Raw genomic sequence first — 16600 nt, 5'->3', positions numbered from 1 at the left:
TGGAATTGTGGCACACGCATCGCTTTTTGTGGAGCAGCTGCGCTGGCTTCCATGCAACACAAATTACGGGGCGTGCCGTCAGACAGTCCAACTGATTCAGACTGACCGTAGGATTTAACTTTCTAATTGTGTCACAAGCCCTAGCATTTAGATGCACCACTAAAAAGATGGTCAACTCTGTCGGACCTGAGCGGAGAAGCGACACATGCATGATATGGGGCGCACAACCTTAGTGAATCGCCGCCCAGTGCATTATAATTGGACAATGCACTTTCGGTGAACTCCGGTGACCTTGTAAGTAAATCTGCCCCAGTGTGCACTCTTGCTGCAGTACAGACACAAATTCTCGGTGCGTCAGTGTAAACGTTCTTGTTCACTGAGTTTAGTCCTATCAAATTGCATGGGCTCGTCAGTAGGCGAGTCAGCAGAGGTAAGCAGAGGCTGCTGAAAGTTTGGTGCCAGTCTTGAAATCCTCTTCTCATAAGATACCTCCTTGACATGTTCAGGAAAAGCACGTCAATACGTGTAGCCTGCCATCTTTGATATGAGAAGCAAGACCAGACCAGAAAGCAGAAACAACTAGAGCATCATTATTCCACATTACTTCTGCAGCAAGAATCCGTAACTGAATGGGGATCATTTACTAAGAGCCCGAATCGCTATTTTTTTTTTCGGGTTTCCCGAATTTTTCAGATTTGCGCCGAATTGTCCTGGGTTTTTGACGCACGCGATCGGATTGTGGCGCATCAGCACCGGCATGCACGCAACGGAAATCGGGGGGCGTGGCTGTCAGAAAACCCGATGGATTCGGAAAAAACGCCGTATTTTTTAAAAAAAAAGTGTTGCTTGACACGCGCTTACCTGCACCCAGCAACGGATTGTGAACTCCAGCGAACTCCGACGGACTTCAGCGCAGCAGCAACACCTGGTGGACATTGGGCGCACTACCTTAGTGAATCGCCGGAAGACCTGAATCCTCCACAGTGAACGCGCGGCTGGACCGCTACAGGACCGGGTAAGTAAATCTGCCCCACTGTCTGTCCTGACACAGACCAAGCAGTGCAGATGCCGCAGATAAAACTTTTCCTGGTTCCTTAAAGACTGTCCTAAATGTAGTCAGAAAAGTTGTCAAACTTCTATTTCAGGACTGCCACACTCCCTGAGAGGATTAGCCCAGGATAAAGCTTCTCAATAAAGCAAAGAAATAATGAATGCCACCTTAGAACGCTCAGTGGGAAACAGATGAGCATGCAACTCAAAATGGATTAGACACTGGTTCAGGAATCCACAACAGGCTTTAATATCAAAAACCAAATCGTGGGTGACTTTCTCTGACTGGGTCCTCAACGATTCAATCTTATTTCACAAAAAAGGCCTGGAGATGGCCTCACAAAAGACCCATTGGTCAAGAGGTAGAGAGGAAATTCATATTCCCCATTAAAACTTCAATCTTTATTTAAATTTATTAAAATTGAACTTGATGACACTCACAAATAAAGTTAAAAATCTACAGACTATAGGGTTGGTGTATGTTAGTATTGTTATAAAAGGAGTTGTGGCTGCAAGGTTGTGTTTTTTATATGTTTGGCTTGTATTAGTTTAAGGCAACTTGTCGTAGAGGGGATTCGTTCCCCCTCGGCTATAGTTCAGATTGATGAGCTATTGCTAGTGCCTTTATAGTACCATTATTATAAATTGAGTGGAATGCTAATATTTTGCTACGATACTAAGGTCTAACATATAATACAGGTATAATATGACACCATGTCTGTACATAGGTCCAGCATATTGCATCTCGGATAGCCAATACAGGCAGTCCCCGGGTTACGTACAAGATAGGGTCTGGAGGTTTGTTCTTAAGTTGAATTTGTATGTAAGTCGAAACTGTATATTTTATAATTGTAGATCCAGACCCAAAAAATTTTTGGCCCCAGTGACAATTGGAGTTTAAACATTTTTTGTTGTAATGGGACCAAGGATTATCAATAAAGCTTCATTACAGACACCTTACAGCTGATTATTGCAGCTTGGGACTATAGTAAAGCATTCAGAAAGCTTCACCAGAGGTCAGAGCGGTCTGTCTGTAACTATGGGTTGTCTGTAAGTCGGGTGTCCTTAAGTAGGGGACCGCCTGTATAAAGAAATAAGTGAATGCTATACAAAGGGGACACATCGTATAGAATTTAACTTCCAAGACTTGTAAATATTCTTACTACCTTTGGATGATGATAACCAAAGTGAGATGACAACAATAGCACCGCTAATCGGGACATCGAGATGAAGCCAAATCTAAGTCCCAGCGCACGCACAGATTACGCGTACTGCCGATCAACAAAAGGGAAATGCGAAATACCCCAAGTCCGGGCGCATGCGCGGAAAATTCCCACGCATGCGCAGTAGATCCCCCTCTCGAGTCAGATCCTTTCCCAATGACCGGCGCTGACATATCTTACTGGCAATTAATGTAAGTTTTCCCGCATGCGCGGACTCAACTGACAAGGGTGACAACCAATAGGTAACATATCCTTCAACCACTAGTAGCCCACCAGTGATTGGCCTTGTATCGGAAGACGTCATCCACTACATCACAAACGGAGGTTTTATATGGCAGTTCCGGACCGCTAGACCACACACTTAGCCCCGGCACCCCTGAGGATGCCACGGATGTGGCGAAACATGTCGGGGGGGGGGGGGGCTCTAGTGTTTAGTTAGCTTTTATTTAGCGGACTAAGGGTTGACAACACCTATTGGAGCCAGATTTAGTTTAGTGGCAGAAATAATGTGTGAATGTGATGGCATGAGTGATCAATAGAAGTATGAGTGGTTACACCATATGAGTGCATATTGGTGAAAATGGCACTGAGAAAGATCAAGATATACAGTGGAGCTACAAAGTGACAGAACTTAATAGATGACTATTAACAGACACTACAGTCAATCAACGATGCTGCAATAAAGTAGCATTTACTAATTTGAAGCAAGAACACCATTGCCCAATAGTAACATCTATTGTCTGTTTGCACATCAACACCACATCTATCTGTGATATGCATACTGTCTCCCCTCTGTTCTCTCAATAATATGGATCCATGTGGTTCCTCTTATGAAAACACCAATATTAGCATTCCACTCAACTTATAATAATGGTACTATAACGAATCCCCTCTATGACAAATATAGATGCAAGCCCAGTTGCCTTAAACCAATACAAGCCAATCATATAAAACACACAACCTTGCAGCCACAACAGGCTTTGGCACTTCCATCATACAAGGCGGAAGTAGAAGCTGGACAGCGGGACTGACAGAAGCTGTAGCAGACTGAGGAGCGCTGTGGCTGGGACCTGTGGTACTACAGGAGTCGATGCAGAGTTCAGGTGTCCTCCAGCAAAGCTTGCATCAGGGACTTGGCTTGGTCAGCAGGCTCCATGGCCTGAGCAAACTGTGACAAGCAGAGGGTTTTGAACCACTGTGCTATCCAACAGGTTTGGCTTTGGGCCACACACCAAGGGCGTTATCCATGTACCTCTCTGGTTTTCACCCTTTTACCCCATTACAGGGATCTGAACTTTGATGCAGAGAGATCGGAAGGCCGCTACCTTTTCTGGTTGTTCCAGTGTGGATAACAGCTAGCCCAGTGAGCACAGAGATGCTGGTATGTGGTACCAAGGGATCATGTAGCTCAGAGTCAATCTGGATTTAAGGCAGGCAGCGTACAAGCAGAAACGAAGACAAGCAGAGGAGCGTGGCAGTCAGCAGGTTCTGAATACAAGCCGGAGTCTGATACCAGGGAACACAAAGCAGAAACAGAGTTAGAGGACGAGCCGGGGTCACACATGGGAACACAAGCAGATACAAACACCATACAGCAAGTTTAGACCTAAGTAACAACCTTGTTCAGGTGTGGAGAAAAGGGCATGCTGGGGTACATGGCTGGAGGTATACGCTGATAGGCGAGAAGGAGTGAGAGGCACCACCTGTGGCAGCTGAAGGATGGATAGACACGGCGACTGAAGGTAAGCCTGCGACGGGGAACGCAACAAGTTACAAGAATAAGTGTTTACAGTTGTAGTGTGGATGTTATTGTATTGTGTATGTCGATGTTATGATGTGCTGATGTATTTTAATGTCTTTTATACTTTTGTGTTTGAGCTGTACAAGAATTTGCCTTGAATTTGAATTTGCCTTTGGGGACAAATAAAGTAAGTGAAGGGTCTAAAGTGAGTTGGCTACCTATTTACTGTGGGGAGGGCACCCAATACTTTTCTACGCTGGACTTGGCTAGTGGGTACTTGCAGGTGCAAATCACTGAGAAGGAACGGGAGAAAGCATTTTTTGTCACACCATTAAACTGTTTGAGTTCCTGTGTATGCCATTTCGACTAAACAATTTACCAGCCCCTTTCCAGAGACTGTGCCTGGCTATGCCTGGAGGACTTAAACAATGAGTGTCTGGTCATCAACCTAGATGACATAAGTTGTGCCAGATGCTCTGTGAATTAACTGTGAGCAGGGCTGAAAGCCATTGGCTTTAAGTTGAAGCCCCACAAATGTCATGTGTTCAGGGAGAGCATAGAATACCTGGGTTATATGGTTTCCAAAGACTGGCTCCAGCCCGTGGTCTCCAAGGTACGTGCGGTACAGCAATTACCCCTCGTACGGTAAATGAACTGCTGTCCTTTTTGGGTATAGTGGGGTATTATAGACGTTTCCTGAAAGACTTTGCTATGATTGCTGCCCTTTTGCATGGCCTTTTTCATGGAGCCACCCCAGAGGAAGTCAAACGAAGAGTGTTTTCTTGGAATGATGATGTGGAACCAGAGACTCTTAACCAGTGTTCCGATTCTTGCTTGTGCAGATTGTGATTTGCCCTTTGTGCTACAGACTAACAGGAGCTTGAAAGATCTAAGGGCTGTGCTGACTTAAGGGCTGTGCCAGTTGAGAGTCATAGCTTATGCCGGATGGACTTTAGGGATGGGGAGAAGAACCCTGATAACTACAGTTCATTCAAGCTGGAATTGCTGGCAGTAGTTTGGCCCATTAGAGAAAAGTTTTGTGATACCTTGACAGTACAGCTACCCTCAGAGATATGCCCTAACTGGCAAGTGGTTGTGCCTTCCAACAAAGTGAAGAGAATAGTACTGTGGGTGCATAAAAAAGGACACTTTGGTCTTTCAAAACTTTTTCCAAAACCTTTAACTTCCACCCCAACATGAAGAGACTAACTGAGGATTTATGTAACAGATGCCTCCATACTATATTTGCTCAGGTGGTTGAGCAACAGGCAACAGTAATTAGGGTGGCCCAAATTTAGAACACCAAAGGCAAGTATCCTTTAGTTCCCTACTATCTGGAAAAGGATCTTCGTGTTCAGGGAGAGAGAGGTTGTCGGGACTGTAACTAGCCTGGGTCAGCTGACCATGAACATGACCAGGCAGGGATTAGCTTAGCCTTAGAGTAAGGGATAGTTTCCCCCATCCCTGTTTCCCTAGTTACTAGGAATTTCTGGTTGCCTGGATGTAGAGTGGAGGTGGCGGTGCATGTTTCTAAATGTGCGGTCTGTCTAAGATCTAAGGCCTCTCATGCTCAGACGGCAGGGTTACTGCACCGATTACCTATTCCAGGTAGTCCTTGGACATATTTGGCCATGGACTTCATAACGGATCTGCCATGCTCAAAGGGAAATATCGTAATTTGGGTCATTGTGGATCGATTTAGGAGAATGTTTCACCTGATTCCTTTTCCCAAGTTGCCAATGTCAAAAATTTTGGCTAAGAAATTTATTAAAAATGTGGTTCATCTGCACAGTGTTCCGAAGGACATGGTCTCCGACAGGGGTTCCCAGTTTGTAGCAAGTTTCTGGAGGGCATTTTGAGGCAGGTTGGGAATAAAATTGTTCTCCTCTGGGTAACATCCCAAGTCCAACAGACAGACTGAATGAAAAAAATCAGGATTTTGAACAGTTCCTTCGTTGTTTTGTGTCTGATAATAAGGATGATGGGCAGATTGCTTACCTTTGGCTGAATTTGCACTCATCAACCATGATTCCTCTGTGACAGGTTGCTCACTGTTCTTCTGTTGTAATGGTGAAAAACCCTGTTTTTGGACCCTTTTCTGGAGCAAAGTCGTTGGTGCCAGAAGAGGAGTTCTACTCTAATAAATTGGAGAATATTTGGGTCAAGGTAAGGAGGAATCTGGTGGCCTGTTCACTGAAAACTAAAATGTGGTAGATGACCGTGCGTGGCTCCTGACAAAAAATTTGAAGTTGAAGATTCCTTCTAAAAAGTTGGGTCTTAAATTTGTGGGTCCTTTTTCGGTGGCCATACTACAGTATGGTAGTATATGCAGATTTTACACATCACCAATTTCAATGTGTAAATCACAAATTGTAATACATGGGTTAAAATTAGACAGCCTTGGGTCTCTGTACGACCCGAGGTTCATAACAACTGACATCCGCCCCCCCCTCCGATGACTTCACAGGGATGGCGATCAAATCCAATATGGCAGGATTTAAATGACAGGATTTAAATCACAGAATTTACAGGGTGTTAATGATATATTCCTCTACAGCGGCCATCTTGGACCAAGAGAACCAAACAGCGGCCATTTTGGAGATCAAGCGGCCATTTTCAGTCTTAGCCGGGGGTCATGCTGACCACTGTCCAACTAATGTGATGATTCAGCCATTTTTCTGTAACCTGCCTGTAAAAGTTTCTCCTTGACACTTGTTATAGACGATTGTCCTTCGGCCTGTTCTTCCCCTTATCTTGTTTTGTAGTCATTCTCAGGAAATTCTGTAGTTGGGATAATATAAACATGTCTGTGAACAAGGCATGGGAAGATAGTGCACGATTTATTAACCTTTTCGGAGAATGTCCTTGTAAAATTCATTATGACCAGTAGCATTACAGTATTCTATCTCCTTGTCAAGCCCCTTTTTCTTGATGACTCTGTATTTGATATGCAACTGGGCACTAATAAACTGGGGGAAGATTCTACATTCACTAAGAGACTGATGTGTCTTGGGTTTTTGCTCTCTCGTCCTGGTACCGGGCAGCCATGAAAGAGTTAATTTGAAAGTCACCTTGCAATGGGGGGTTGAGCCCCAGATAAAAATCTCTATCAAGGGTTAACACCTGGGTGTTATCGGTGGGTGTATGCTGTAATATGCAGCAAACGCCCACCTTGTAGCTAAAAAATGTTTTCCTTACATACCCATAAATCAACTTTATGTTATATTACCTGGCATCAGCGGGGGTGTTTCCTGCTCAGCTGTCTCTCCGATATACTCCCGTTACATTTGAAACATCTCCCTCATGTATGTATCTGATCACATGACATCCCACATGACTCAATGTTTGTAACATAGATGCCATGGAAAGGAACCATTTAGGGATAATGGCAATGCATTTTCATCATAGTTTTTAATGGAGTCTTTATTTTGGGAGAGCAAGAGAAGGACAGTCTGCAGGTAAAGTCTGGGGACATCTTGGATGGAGAGGGAGTCTCCTGTCCCACAGATGTACAGCTGAAGAAAGACTAACAGAGCAGAAGGACTAAAGCAATCCCATTGTTTGAAACGTTATTCCTGCATTATATGGACAATTGTACTTGTTAACCCTTCACTTAAAGTTTATTCTTCAGCTTGGCATATGTTTCTGTTGTCTCCTCTGCAACATTACAAGGGCAAGTACAGGATATGTTTTTTCAAGATCATGTTGATGTATCCTTTAAAATTGTGCATCAACCACATCTTGATTAACTTCACTAAAAAGCCACAGGATAGGGCCTAACTTGCTGATTGGTAGGGGTCTCATCAATCATTGGTTGGTCTGATGTACCCCCGTTGGACCCCTCGTTGCTCCTCAAGATGAGTGGAGCAGCTGGTTACACATGGTGGGCTGCTCCATTCATCTCTATTCCTATTGACTTAAGCAGAAACCCTAGACTTATAAACAATACACAAGTTTATACTCATATGATAAGGTACTTACATGACGAGCAGGAAAGTATATTCCTGGTGCATTTTGTTTCTCTTTTTCAATCATGCCAAGCATAACTCCAATTTCACGGTTTTCATCGGCAATTAAAGGGAAGGGCAGGGGTTTTGAAGAGTCAACTTTACTTAAAGCAATAATATCCTGTATGGAAACAACACACTCTCTTAGCTGTCAGTATATAAAAACCTAAACTTTGACTGTGTAATAAAGAAATGATCATATGGTTATTAATATTAAACTTCCAAATAGGTGGCGGTCAGTCGCAACACATTAAATTCTGGCAAATTATTAGAGCTTTGGCCTTGCACATTATAAATCAGAGCCAAGACTCTGTAGAATGCTATTACAGAGTGCTATAAGGATCTCCATCCAAAAAGAAAATAACAATAATAAGATGGAAAATCATACAGAAGGTGAAATAATAGCATACATTAAAGGAAACCTACCATTTCAAATGGTAGGTTTAAGCTGTAAACACCGAGCACCAGTTCAGGGTGAGCTGGTGCCGGTGCTTAGTTTCGTTAGTGTTAAAACCGCAGTATCGCGGTTTTAACACTTTTTAAACTTTATAGCAGAAGCCGCTTCGGTCGTGCGCACGCAGCGCCGAAGCAGTTTATGCTATAAAGTTTAAAAAGTGTTAAAACCGCGATACCGCGGTTTTAACACTAACGAAACTAAGCACCGGCACCAGCTCACCCTGAGCTGGTGCTCGGTGTTTACAGCTTAAACCTACCATTTGAAATGGTAGGTTTCCTTTAACCACTGAAATAAGTAGCGGTTACCGCTAGTATACAATTGGTAGCAGGTAACTGCACCAAACAACACACCACAGTGCAGCATTGAGGGGTTAGTTACTGAGCCGCTCCCCCACGCCATCTCCCAGCTTAAAGCACCATTTTGCCCTATTTGGGCACCATTAATGATATCCTCAACAACCACCACACTACTGCCGAATTATAGGTCTAGCCTCTTATAGGGAAGTCAAGATCCTAACCTGCCCCCCCCTCCAAATTTCCACCAAATCTTTAAATGGTGTCCCAGTGTTTAGCACTAGAGATCACATGACCCTCCATCTGCAGCCATTTTAAGGACAGGAATGTCTGGCTGATGAGGTAAAAGACATGAGGCTTCACTTTACATATCCATAAAGCAGTGCAGAACAATTAATAGATGTGTATTGGTAAATTATCACTGCTTGAAAATGGCTACATTGAGTTAGCTGAAACGTTGCCATATATCTACATGTGAATAAACCCTTGAAACGGAGACCGAGTATTATTTTTACCTTTACTATTGGTAAATTACCTAATATCCTGCCCCCCAATACTTACACGCCCATTACAAAAAACATGAGGTATAGTAGCCAACCCCTTTAAGTATGACAGTAATATCTCATCATAATGTCAGTGTATATACAGTATTACCACAGCATCCCCTTATGGTGTCTGAAAGTGTATATACAGTATTATACCAGTATCTCATTATCATATCTGTCTGTACATATACAGTATTACTATATACAGTACTTATTTTTTGTCAGTGTATAGAATTAGGACACCATCTCCTCATCATGTCCTGTCACACAGTACCATTGAAGACAATTGAAGTATCACATTATCATGTCTGTCTGTATTCTCAGTATATCTTTTTTTTTCAGTGATGTAGCTTTGGTTTAGTATGACTCACTTCCACCCATTGTTTGTTCTTCTCCTTGGAATCAAAAGACATTGTAAGGAGCTTTGTTTTCCTGTTTTCAAACTCGTATATTAGTTTTATATATTCAGACATTTCAGTGGTACATACAGGAGTCAAGGAAGCGGGATGAGTCATGAGAACGCTCCAGCTGAGAAAAATAAACAAGAATACATTTAATATTTAATTATTATATTTACTAAGTCAAGTATAAGTTCATATCTGAAATATATTTCAATCCCAATATCACATAAACTCTTAACCTTATCTTGTTGAATTTTAAGTAAGAAATAAAAAGAATGGGGCTTATTTACTAAGGGTCCGTGGACGTACTTTGGTCGGACTTCTTGACGTTTTCGGGTTTTGTGCAGCTGTGACAGATATTTAACAGGGCATTGTGTTGCACGCGATCGGATTGTGGCGCAGCTGCACTGGCTTTCGTGCGACAGAAATCAAGTGCCGGCCCAACGGACGATCTGACTGATTCAGAATGAACGCAGGATTTAAGTTTCAAATTGTGTCGCAAGATGAAGAACTTACATGCACCAGGACGAAGAAGCTGAATTCCGGTGGACTTGAGCAGGAAGCGACACATGCAGGATATCGGGCGCCGATATCTTAGTGAATCACTGCACCGTGCATGATCGTCAGCAATTCACTTTCTGTGAGCTCTTCTGGACGGTTAAGCAAATGTGCCCCAATGTATCAGTGCTGGCTCTATCAAGTACCCAATCTGTATCAGTGCTGGCTCTATCAAGTACCCAATCTGTATCAGTGCTGGCTCTATCAAGTACCCAGTGTATCAGTACTGGCTCTATCAAGTACCCAATCTGTATCAGTACTGGCTCTATCAAGTACCCAATGTATCAGTACTGGCTCTATCAAGTACCCAATCTGTATCAGTACTGGCTCTATCAAGTACCCAATCTGTATCAGTGCTGGCTCTATCAAGTACCCAGTGTATCAGTACTGGCTCTATCAAGTACCCAATCTGTATCAGTACTGGCTCTATCAAGTACCCAATGTATCAGTACTGGCTCTATCAAGTACCCAATCTGTATCAGTGCTGGCTCTATCAAGTACCCAGTGTATCAGTACTGGCTCTATCAAGTACCCAATCTGTATCAGTACTGGCTCTATCAAGTACCCAATGTATCAGTACTGGCTCTATCAAGTACCCAATCTGTATCAGTACTGGCTCTATCAAGTACCCAATCTGTATCAGTACTGGCTCTATCAAGAACCCAATGTATCAGTACTGGCTCTATCAAGTACCCAATCTGTATCAGTACTGGCTCTATCAAGTACCCAATCTGTATCAGTGCTGGCTCTATCAAGTACCCAGTGTATCAGTACTGGCTCTATCAAGTACCCAATCTGTATCAGTACTGGCTCTATCAAGTACCCAATGTATCAGTACTGGCTCTATCAAGTACCCAATCTGTATCAGTGCTGGCTCTATCAAGTACCCAGTGTATCAGTACTGGCTCTATCAAGTACCCAATCTGTATCAGTACTGGCTCTATCAAGTACCCAATGTATCAGTACTGGCTCTATCAAGTACCCAATCTGTATCAGTACTGGCTCTATCAAGTACCCAATGTATCAGTACTGGCTCTATCAAGTACCCAATCTGTATCAGTACTGGCTCTATCAAGTACCCAGTGTATCAGTACTGGCTCTATCAAGTACCCAATCTGTATCAGTACTGGCTCTATCAAGTACCCAATGTATCAGTACTGGCTCTATCAAGTACCCAATCTGTATCAGTGCTGGCTCTATCAAGTACCCAGTGTATCAGTACTGGCTCTATCAAGTACCCAATCTGTATCAGTACTGGCTCTATCAAGTACCCAATGTATCAGTACTGGCTCTATCAAGTACCCAATCTGTATCAGTACTGGCTCTATCAAGTACCCAATCTGTATCAGTACTGGCTCTATCAAGAACCCAATGTATCAGTACTGGCTCTATCAAGTACCCAATCTGTATCAGTACTGGCTCTATCAAGTACCCAATCTGTATCAGTGCTGGCTCTATCAAGTACCCAGTGTATCAGTACTGGCTCTATCAAGTACCCAATCTGTATCAGTACTGGCTCTATCAAGTACCCAATGTATCAGTACTGGCTCTATCAAGTACCCAATCTGTATCAGTGCTGGCTCTATCAAGTACCCAGTGTATCAGTACTGGCTCTATCAAGTACCCAATCTGTATCAGTACTGGCTCTATCAAGTACCCAATGTATCAGTACTGGCTCTATCAAGTACCCAATCTGTATCAGTACTGGCTCTATCAAGTACCCAATCTGTATCAGTACTGGCTCTATCAAGAACCCAATGTATCAGTACTGGATCTATCAAGTACCCAATGTATCAGTACTGGCTCTATCAAGTACCCAATCTGTATCAGTGCTGGCTCTATCAAGTACCCAGTGTATCAGTACTGGCTCTATCAAGTACCCAATCTGTATCAGTACTGGCTCTATCAAGTACCCAATCTGTATCAGTACTGGCTCTATCAAGTACCCAATCTGTATCAGTGCTGGCTCTATCAAGTACCCAATGTATCAGTACTGGCTCTATCAAGTACCCAATCTGTATCAGTACTGGCTCTATCAAGTACCCAATCTGTATCAGTACTGGCTCTATCAAGTACCCAGTGTATCAGTACTGGCTCTATCAAGTACCCAATCTGTATCAGTACTGGCTCTATCAAGTACCCAATGTATCAGTACTGGCTCTATCAAGTACCCAATCTGTATCAGTACTGGCTCTATCAAGTACCCAATGTATCAGTACTGGCTCTATCAAGTACCCAATGTATCAGTACTGGCTCTATCAAGTACCCAATCTGTATCAGTACTGGCTCTATCAAGTACCCAATCTGTATCAGTACTGGCTCTATCAAGTACCCAATGTATCAGTACTGGCTCTATCAAGTACCCAATCTGTATCAGTGCTGGCTCTATCAAGTACCCAGTGTATCAGTACTGGCTCTATCAAGTACCCAATCTGTATCAGTGCTGGCTCTATCAAGTACCCAGTGTATCAGTACTGGCTCTATCAAGTACCCAATGTATCAGTACTGGCTCTATCAAGTACCCAATCTGTATCAGTACTGGCTCTATCAAGTACCCAATCTGTATCAGTACTGGCTCTATCAAGTACCCAGTGTATCAGTACTGGCTCTATCAAGTACCCAATCTGTATCAGTACTGGCTCTATCAAGTACCCAATGTATCAGTACTGGCTCTATCAAGTACCCAATCTGTATCAGTACTGGCTCTATCAAGTACCCAATGTATCAGTACTGGCTCTATCAAGTACCCAATGTATCAGTACTGGCTCTATCAAGTACCCAATCTGTATCAGTACTGGCTCTATCAAGTACCCAATCTGTATCAGTACTGGCTCTATCAAGTACCCAATGTATCAGTACTGGCTCTATCAAGTACCCAATCTGTATCAGTGCTGGCTCTATCAAGTACCCAGTGTATCAGTACTGGCTCTATCAAGTACCCAATCTGTATCAGTACTGGCTCTATCAAGTACCCAATGTATCAGTACTGGCTCTATCAAGTACCCAATCTGTATCAGTACTGGCTCTATCAAGTACCCAATCTGTATCAGTACTGGCTCTATCAAGTACCCAATGTATCAGTACTGGCTCTATCAAGTACCCAATCTGTATCAGTACTGGCTCTATCAAGTACCCAATCTGTATCAGTGCTGGCTCTATCAAGTACCCAGTGTATCAGTACTGGCTCTATCAAGTACCCAATCTGTATCAGTACTGGCTCTATCAAGTACCCAATGTATCAGTACTGGCTCTATCAAGTACCCAATCTGTATCAGTGCTGGCTCTATCAAGTACCCAGTGTATCAGTACTGGCTCTATCAAGTACCCAATCTGTATCAGTACTGGCTCTATCAAGTACCCAATGTATCAGTACTGGCTCTATCAAGTACCCAATCTGTATCAGTACTGGCTCTATCAAGTACCCAATCTGTATCAGTACTGGCTCTATCAAGAACCCAATGTATCAGTACTGGATCTATCAAGTACCCAATGTATCAGTACTGGCTCTATCAAGTACCCAATCTGTATCAGTGCTGGCTCTATCAAGTACCCAGTGTATCAGTACTGGCTCTATCAAGTACCCAATCTGTATCAGTACTGGCTCTATCAAGTACCCAATCTGTATCAGTACTGGCTCTATCAAGTACCCAATCTGTATCAGTGCTGGCTCTATCAAGTACCCAATGTATCAGTACTGGCTCTATCAAGTACCCAATCTGTATCAGTACTGGCTCTATCAAGTACCCAATCTGTATCAGTACTGGCTCTATCAAGTACCCAATGTATCAGTACTGGCTCTATCAAGTACCCAGTGTATCAGTACTGGCTCTATCAAGTACCCAATCTGTATCAGTACTGGCTCTATCAAGTACCCAATGTATCAGTACTGGCTCTATCAAGTACCCAATCTGTATCAGTACTGGCTCTATCAAGTACCCAATGTATCAGTACTGGCTCTATCAAGTACCCAATGTATCAGTACTGGCTCTATCAAGTACCCAATCTGTATCAGTACTGGCTCTATCAAGTACCCAATCTGTATCAGTACTGGATCTATCAAGTATCCAGTGTATCAGTACTGGCTCTATCAAGTACCCAATCTGTATCAGTACTGGCTCTATCAAGTACCCAATGTATCAGTACTGGCTCTATCAAGTACCCAATCTGTATCAGTACTGGCTCTATCAAGTACCCAATCTGTATCAGTACTGGCTCTATCAAGTACCCAATGTATCAGTACTGGCTCTATCAAGTACCCAATCTGTATCAGTACTGGCTCTATCAAGTACCCAATCTGTATCAGTACTGGCTCTATCAAGTACCCAATCTGTATCAGTACTGGCTCTATCAAGTACCCAATCTGTATCAGTACTGGCTCTATCAAGTACCCAATGTATCAGTACTGGCTCTATCAAGTACCCAATCTGTATCAGTACTGGCTCTATCAAGTACCCAATCTGTATCAGTACTGGCTCTATCAAGTACCCAATGTATCAGTACTGGCTCTATCAAGTACCCAATCTGTATCAGTACTGGCTCTATCAAGTACCCAATCTGTATCAGTACTGGCTCTATCAAGTACCCAATCTGTATCAGTGCTGGCTCTATCAAGTACCCAATCTGTATCAGTACTGGCTCTATCAAGTACCCAATGTATCAGTGCTGGCTCTATCAAGTACCCAATGTATCAGTACTGGCTCTATCAAGTACCCAATGTATCAGTACTGGCTCAATCAAGTACCCAATGTATCAGTACTGATACAGTTACAGTCAAAACTGTGGGGCACATTTATTAAGAGCTTTGTGACAGCTTTCTGACAGACTTCATGGGGGATATTTATCATACGCTGGCTCTTGATGTATGGGGGCTGCCGGCAGCGCAGCGTTTATCTTAAAAAACACAGCCGACGACTTTTCACATATGAAAAGTCGCCGGCAGCAGTGGATGCGGGGACAGTAACGCCCCGCGCCGGCCCACTCCCGGCCGGCTGCGCCCTCCGCTCGGCCTGCCGCACCCCTCTTCACGCCCCTTCACGCCCCACTATTGTGAAGGTGGCGGATCGGGCCAAATAATCGCAAAAGCTAGCGATAAGCTAGCATTTGCGATTATTTCAGGGCCTCTGCGCAGAGGTCCTGATAAATATGCCCCTATATGTTCTTTTAGATGCAAACTGCTTGCTCAGGTATTTAAGATCTGTTTGCACCACAAACTAGGCACCATGCGACACAAATTAGGGGGCTTTCTGGTGCTCAGTCGGACCGTGCGCCTGATTTAAAATTCAAAGTCTGTTGCACGCCCTATGTTAAAGGTGCCCCCTATAAAAGTTGGTGAACTCTGTGGGGCCAGTGCAGGGAAGCAACAGATTTATGATTTCTTGAGCATGTTTTTTTAAATTAATCTGGCGCATGCACCATTATACACGGGCAGAGCACTTTTAGTGCAGTTTCCCACATTCTTAGTAAATGTGCCCCTGTATGTGTAGAATGGGGTAATACAGGACTCCCTGGTTTTGGGGTCCAACAATCTTTCCATAAACTGGAGGTTATAACAACCATTTTAGCCAATACCATAGATGAGTAACTTTATCAGCGACACCAATTTTACATTCTGCATGTATTTCGAGGAACTTACCTGTCTTTAATATATTCATACATTTGAAGAGGACCCTCTGTTGTTTCAGCTTTGAAGTCTGGAATCTGTTTCCCCAAATTCATGGTGACTGCTTTTGGATCTCAACAACAGTGGATTTCGTTTAGGTGCTGCTACGACATATAGACTCTGATGAGTACTTTCCACAATGTATTATATATACATAAGGGCATGGTTACAATTTTATTATTGGTTGTTATCCCAGGCTACACCCGGGATCAATACCGGTTCTGTCATGTTTAATTGCTTAGCACACATTTTTTTTTTTGCGCATAAACAATACCTAGCTTTCCAAGCTCAGCTGGTTTTTTTCTTATTGTTCTCTTAACACTGTAAGCATTTAAGAAACTGAATAATGTGGAATTAATGGAAACCTTTAATAATTGTAAACATGTCCATGTTCCAGTTTACACATTGGTGGTGGTTTGTGGGTCTAAATCTTTCCTTGACAACACTTTTTCCGAAATTTCAAAGCTAAAAAACTGTTAAGAGTGGATGAGATATTTTGTTATGTTTCACGCTGGACAGGAATATTTTAAAAAAACGACTTTTATTTCCCATATTATAATAAATCAGGAGGATCTAGTATACGTTGTATGTTCCTTTATCATGGAGTTATCCAATTACACCAGGGTTTTGCCATTTCCCATGGTGGTGGTATTGTGCAGTCAGTGC

The 16600-nt window shown here is 43.0% G+C and overlaps 1 protein-coding gene across 2 annotated transcripts in view; it reads right to left on the bottom strand.

The window, feature by feature from the left end:
- Nucleotides 1-16062, bottom strand: part of LOC140104279 (peroxiredoxin-6-like) — a 28034-nt gene extending 11972 nt beyond the window's left edge. Inside the window, exons 1-3 of one of the 2 annotated variants that reach the window (XM_072127747.1) lie at nt 15908-16062; nt 9688-9844; nt 7996-8142 (exon numbers count right to left, since the gene is read on the bottom strand). In XM_072127747.1, coding sequence (XP_071983848.1) covers nt 7996-8142; nt 9688-9844; nt 15908-15990 — 387 coding nt within the window. In that variant the 5' untranslated portion in view covers nt 15991-16062. The remainder of the gene's footprint in view (nt 1-7995; nt 8143-9687; nt 9845-15907) is intronic. The other variant, XM_072127748.1, reaches the window with a different exon arrangement.
- Between the last annotated feature and the right edge of the window lie 538 nt (nt 16063-16600).

The sequence above is a fragment of the Engystomops pustulosus genome, chromosome 10 (genome assembly GCF_040894005.1).
Source record: "Engystomops pustulosus chromosome 10, aEngPut4.maternal, whole genome shotgun sequence".
Taxonomy (NCBI): domain Eukaryota; kingdom Metazoa; phylum Chordata; class Amphibia; order Anura; family Leptodactylidae; genus Engystomops; species Engystomops pustulosus.
Note: the sequence above shows the minus strand (reverse complement) of the source record. Positions and strands in the feature narration are given on the sequence as shown.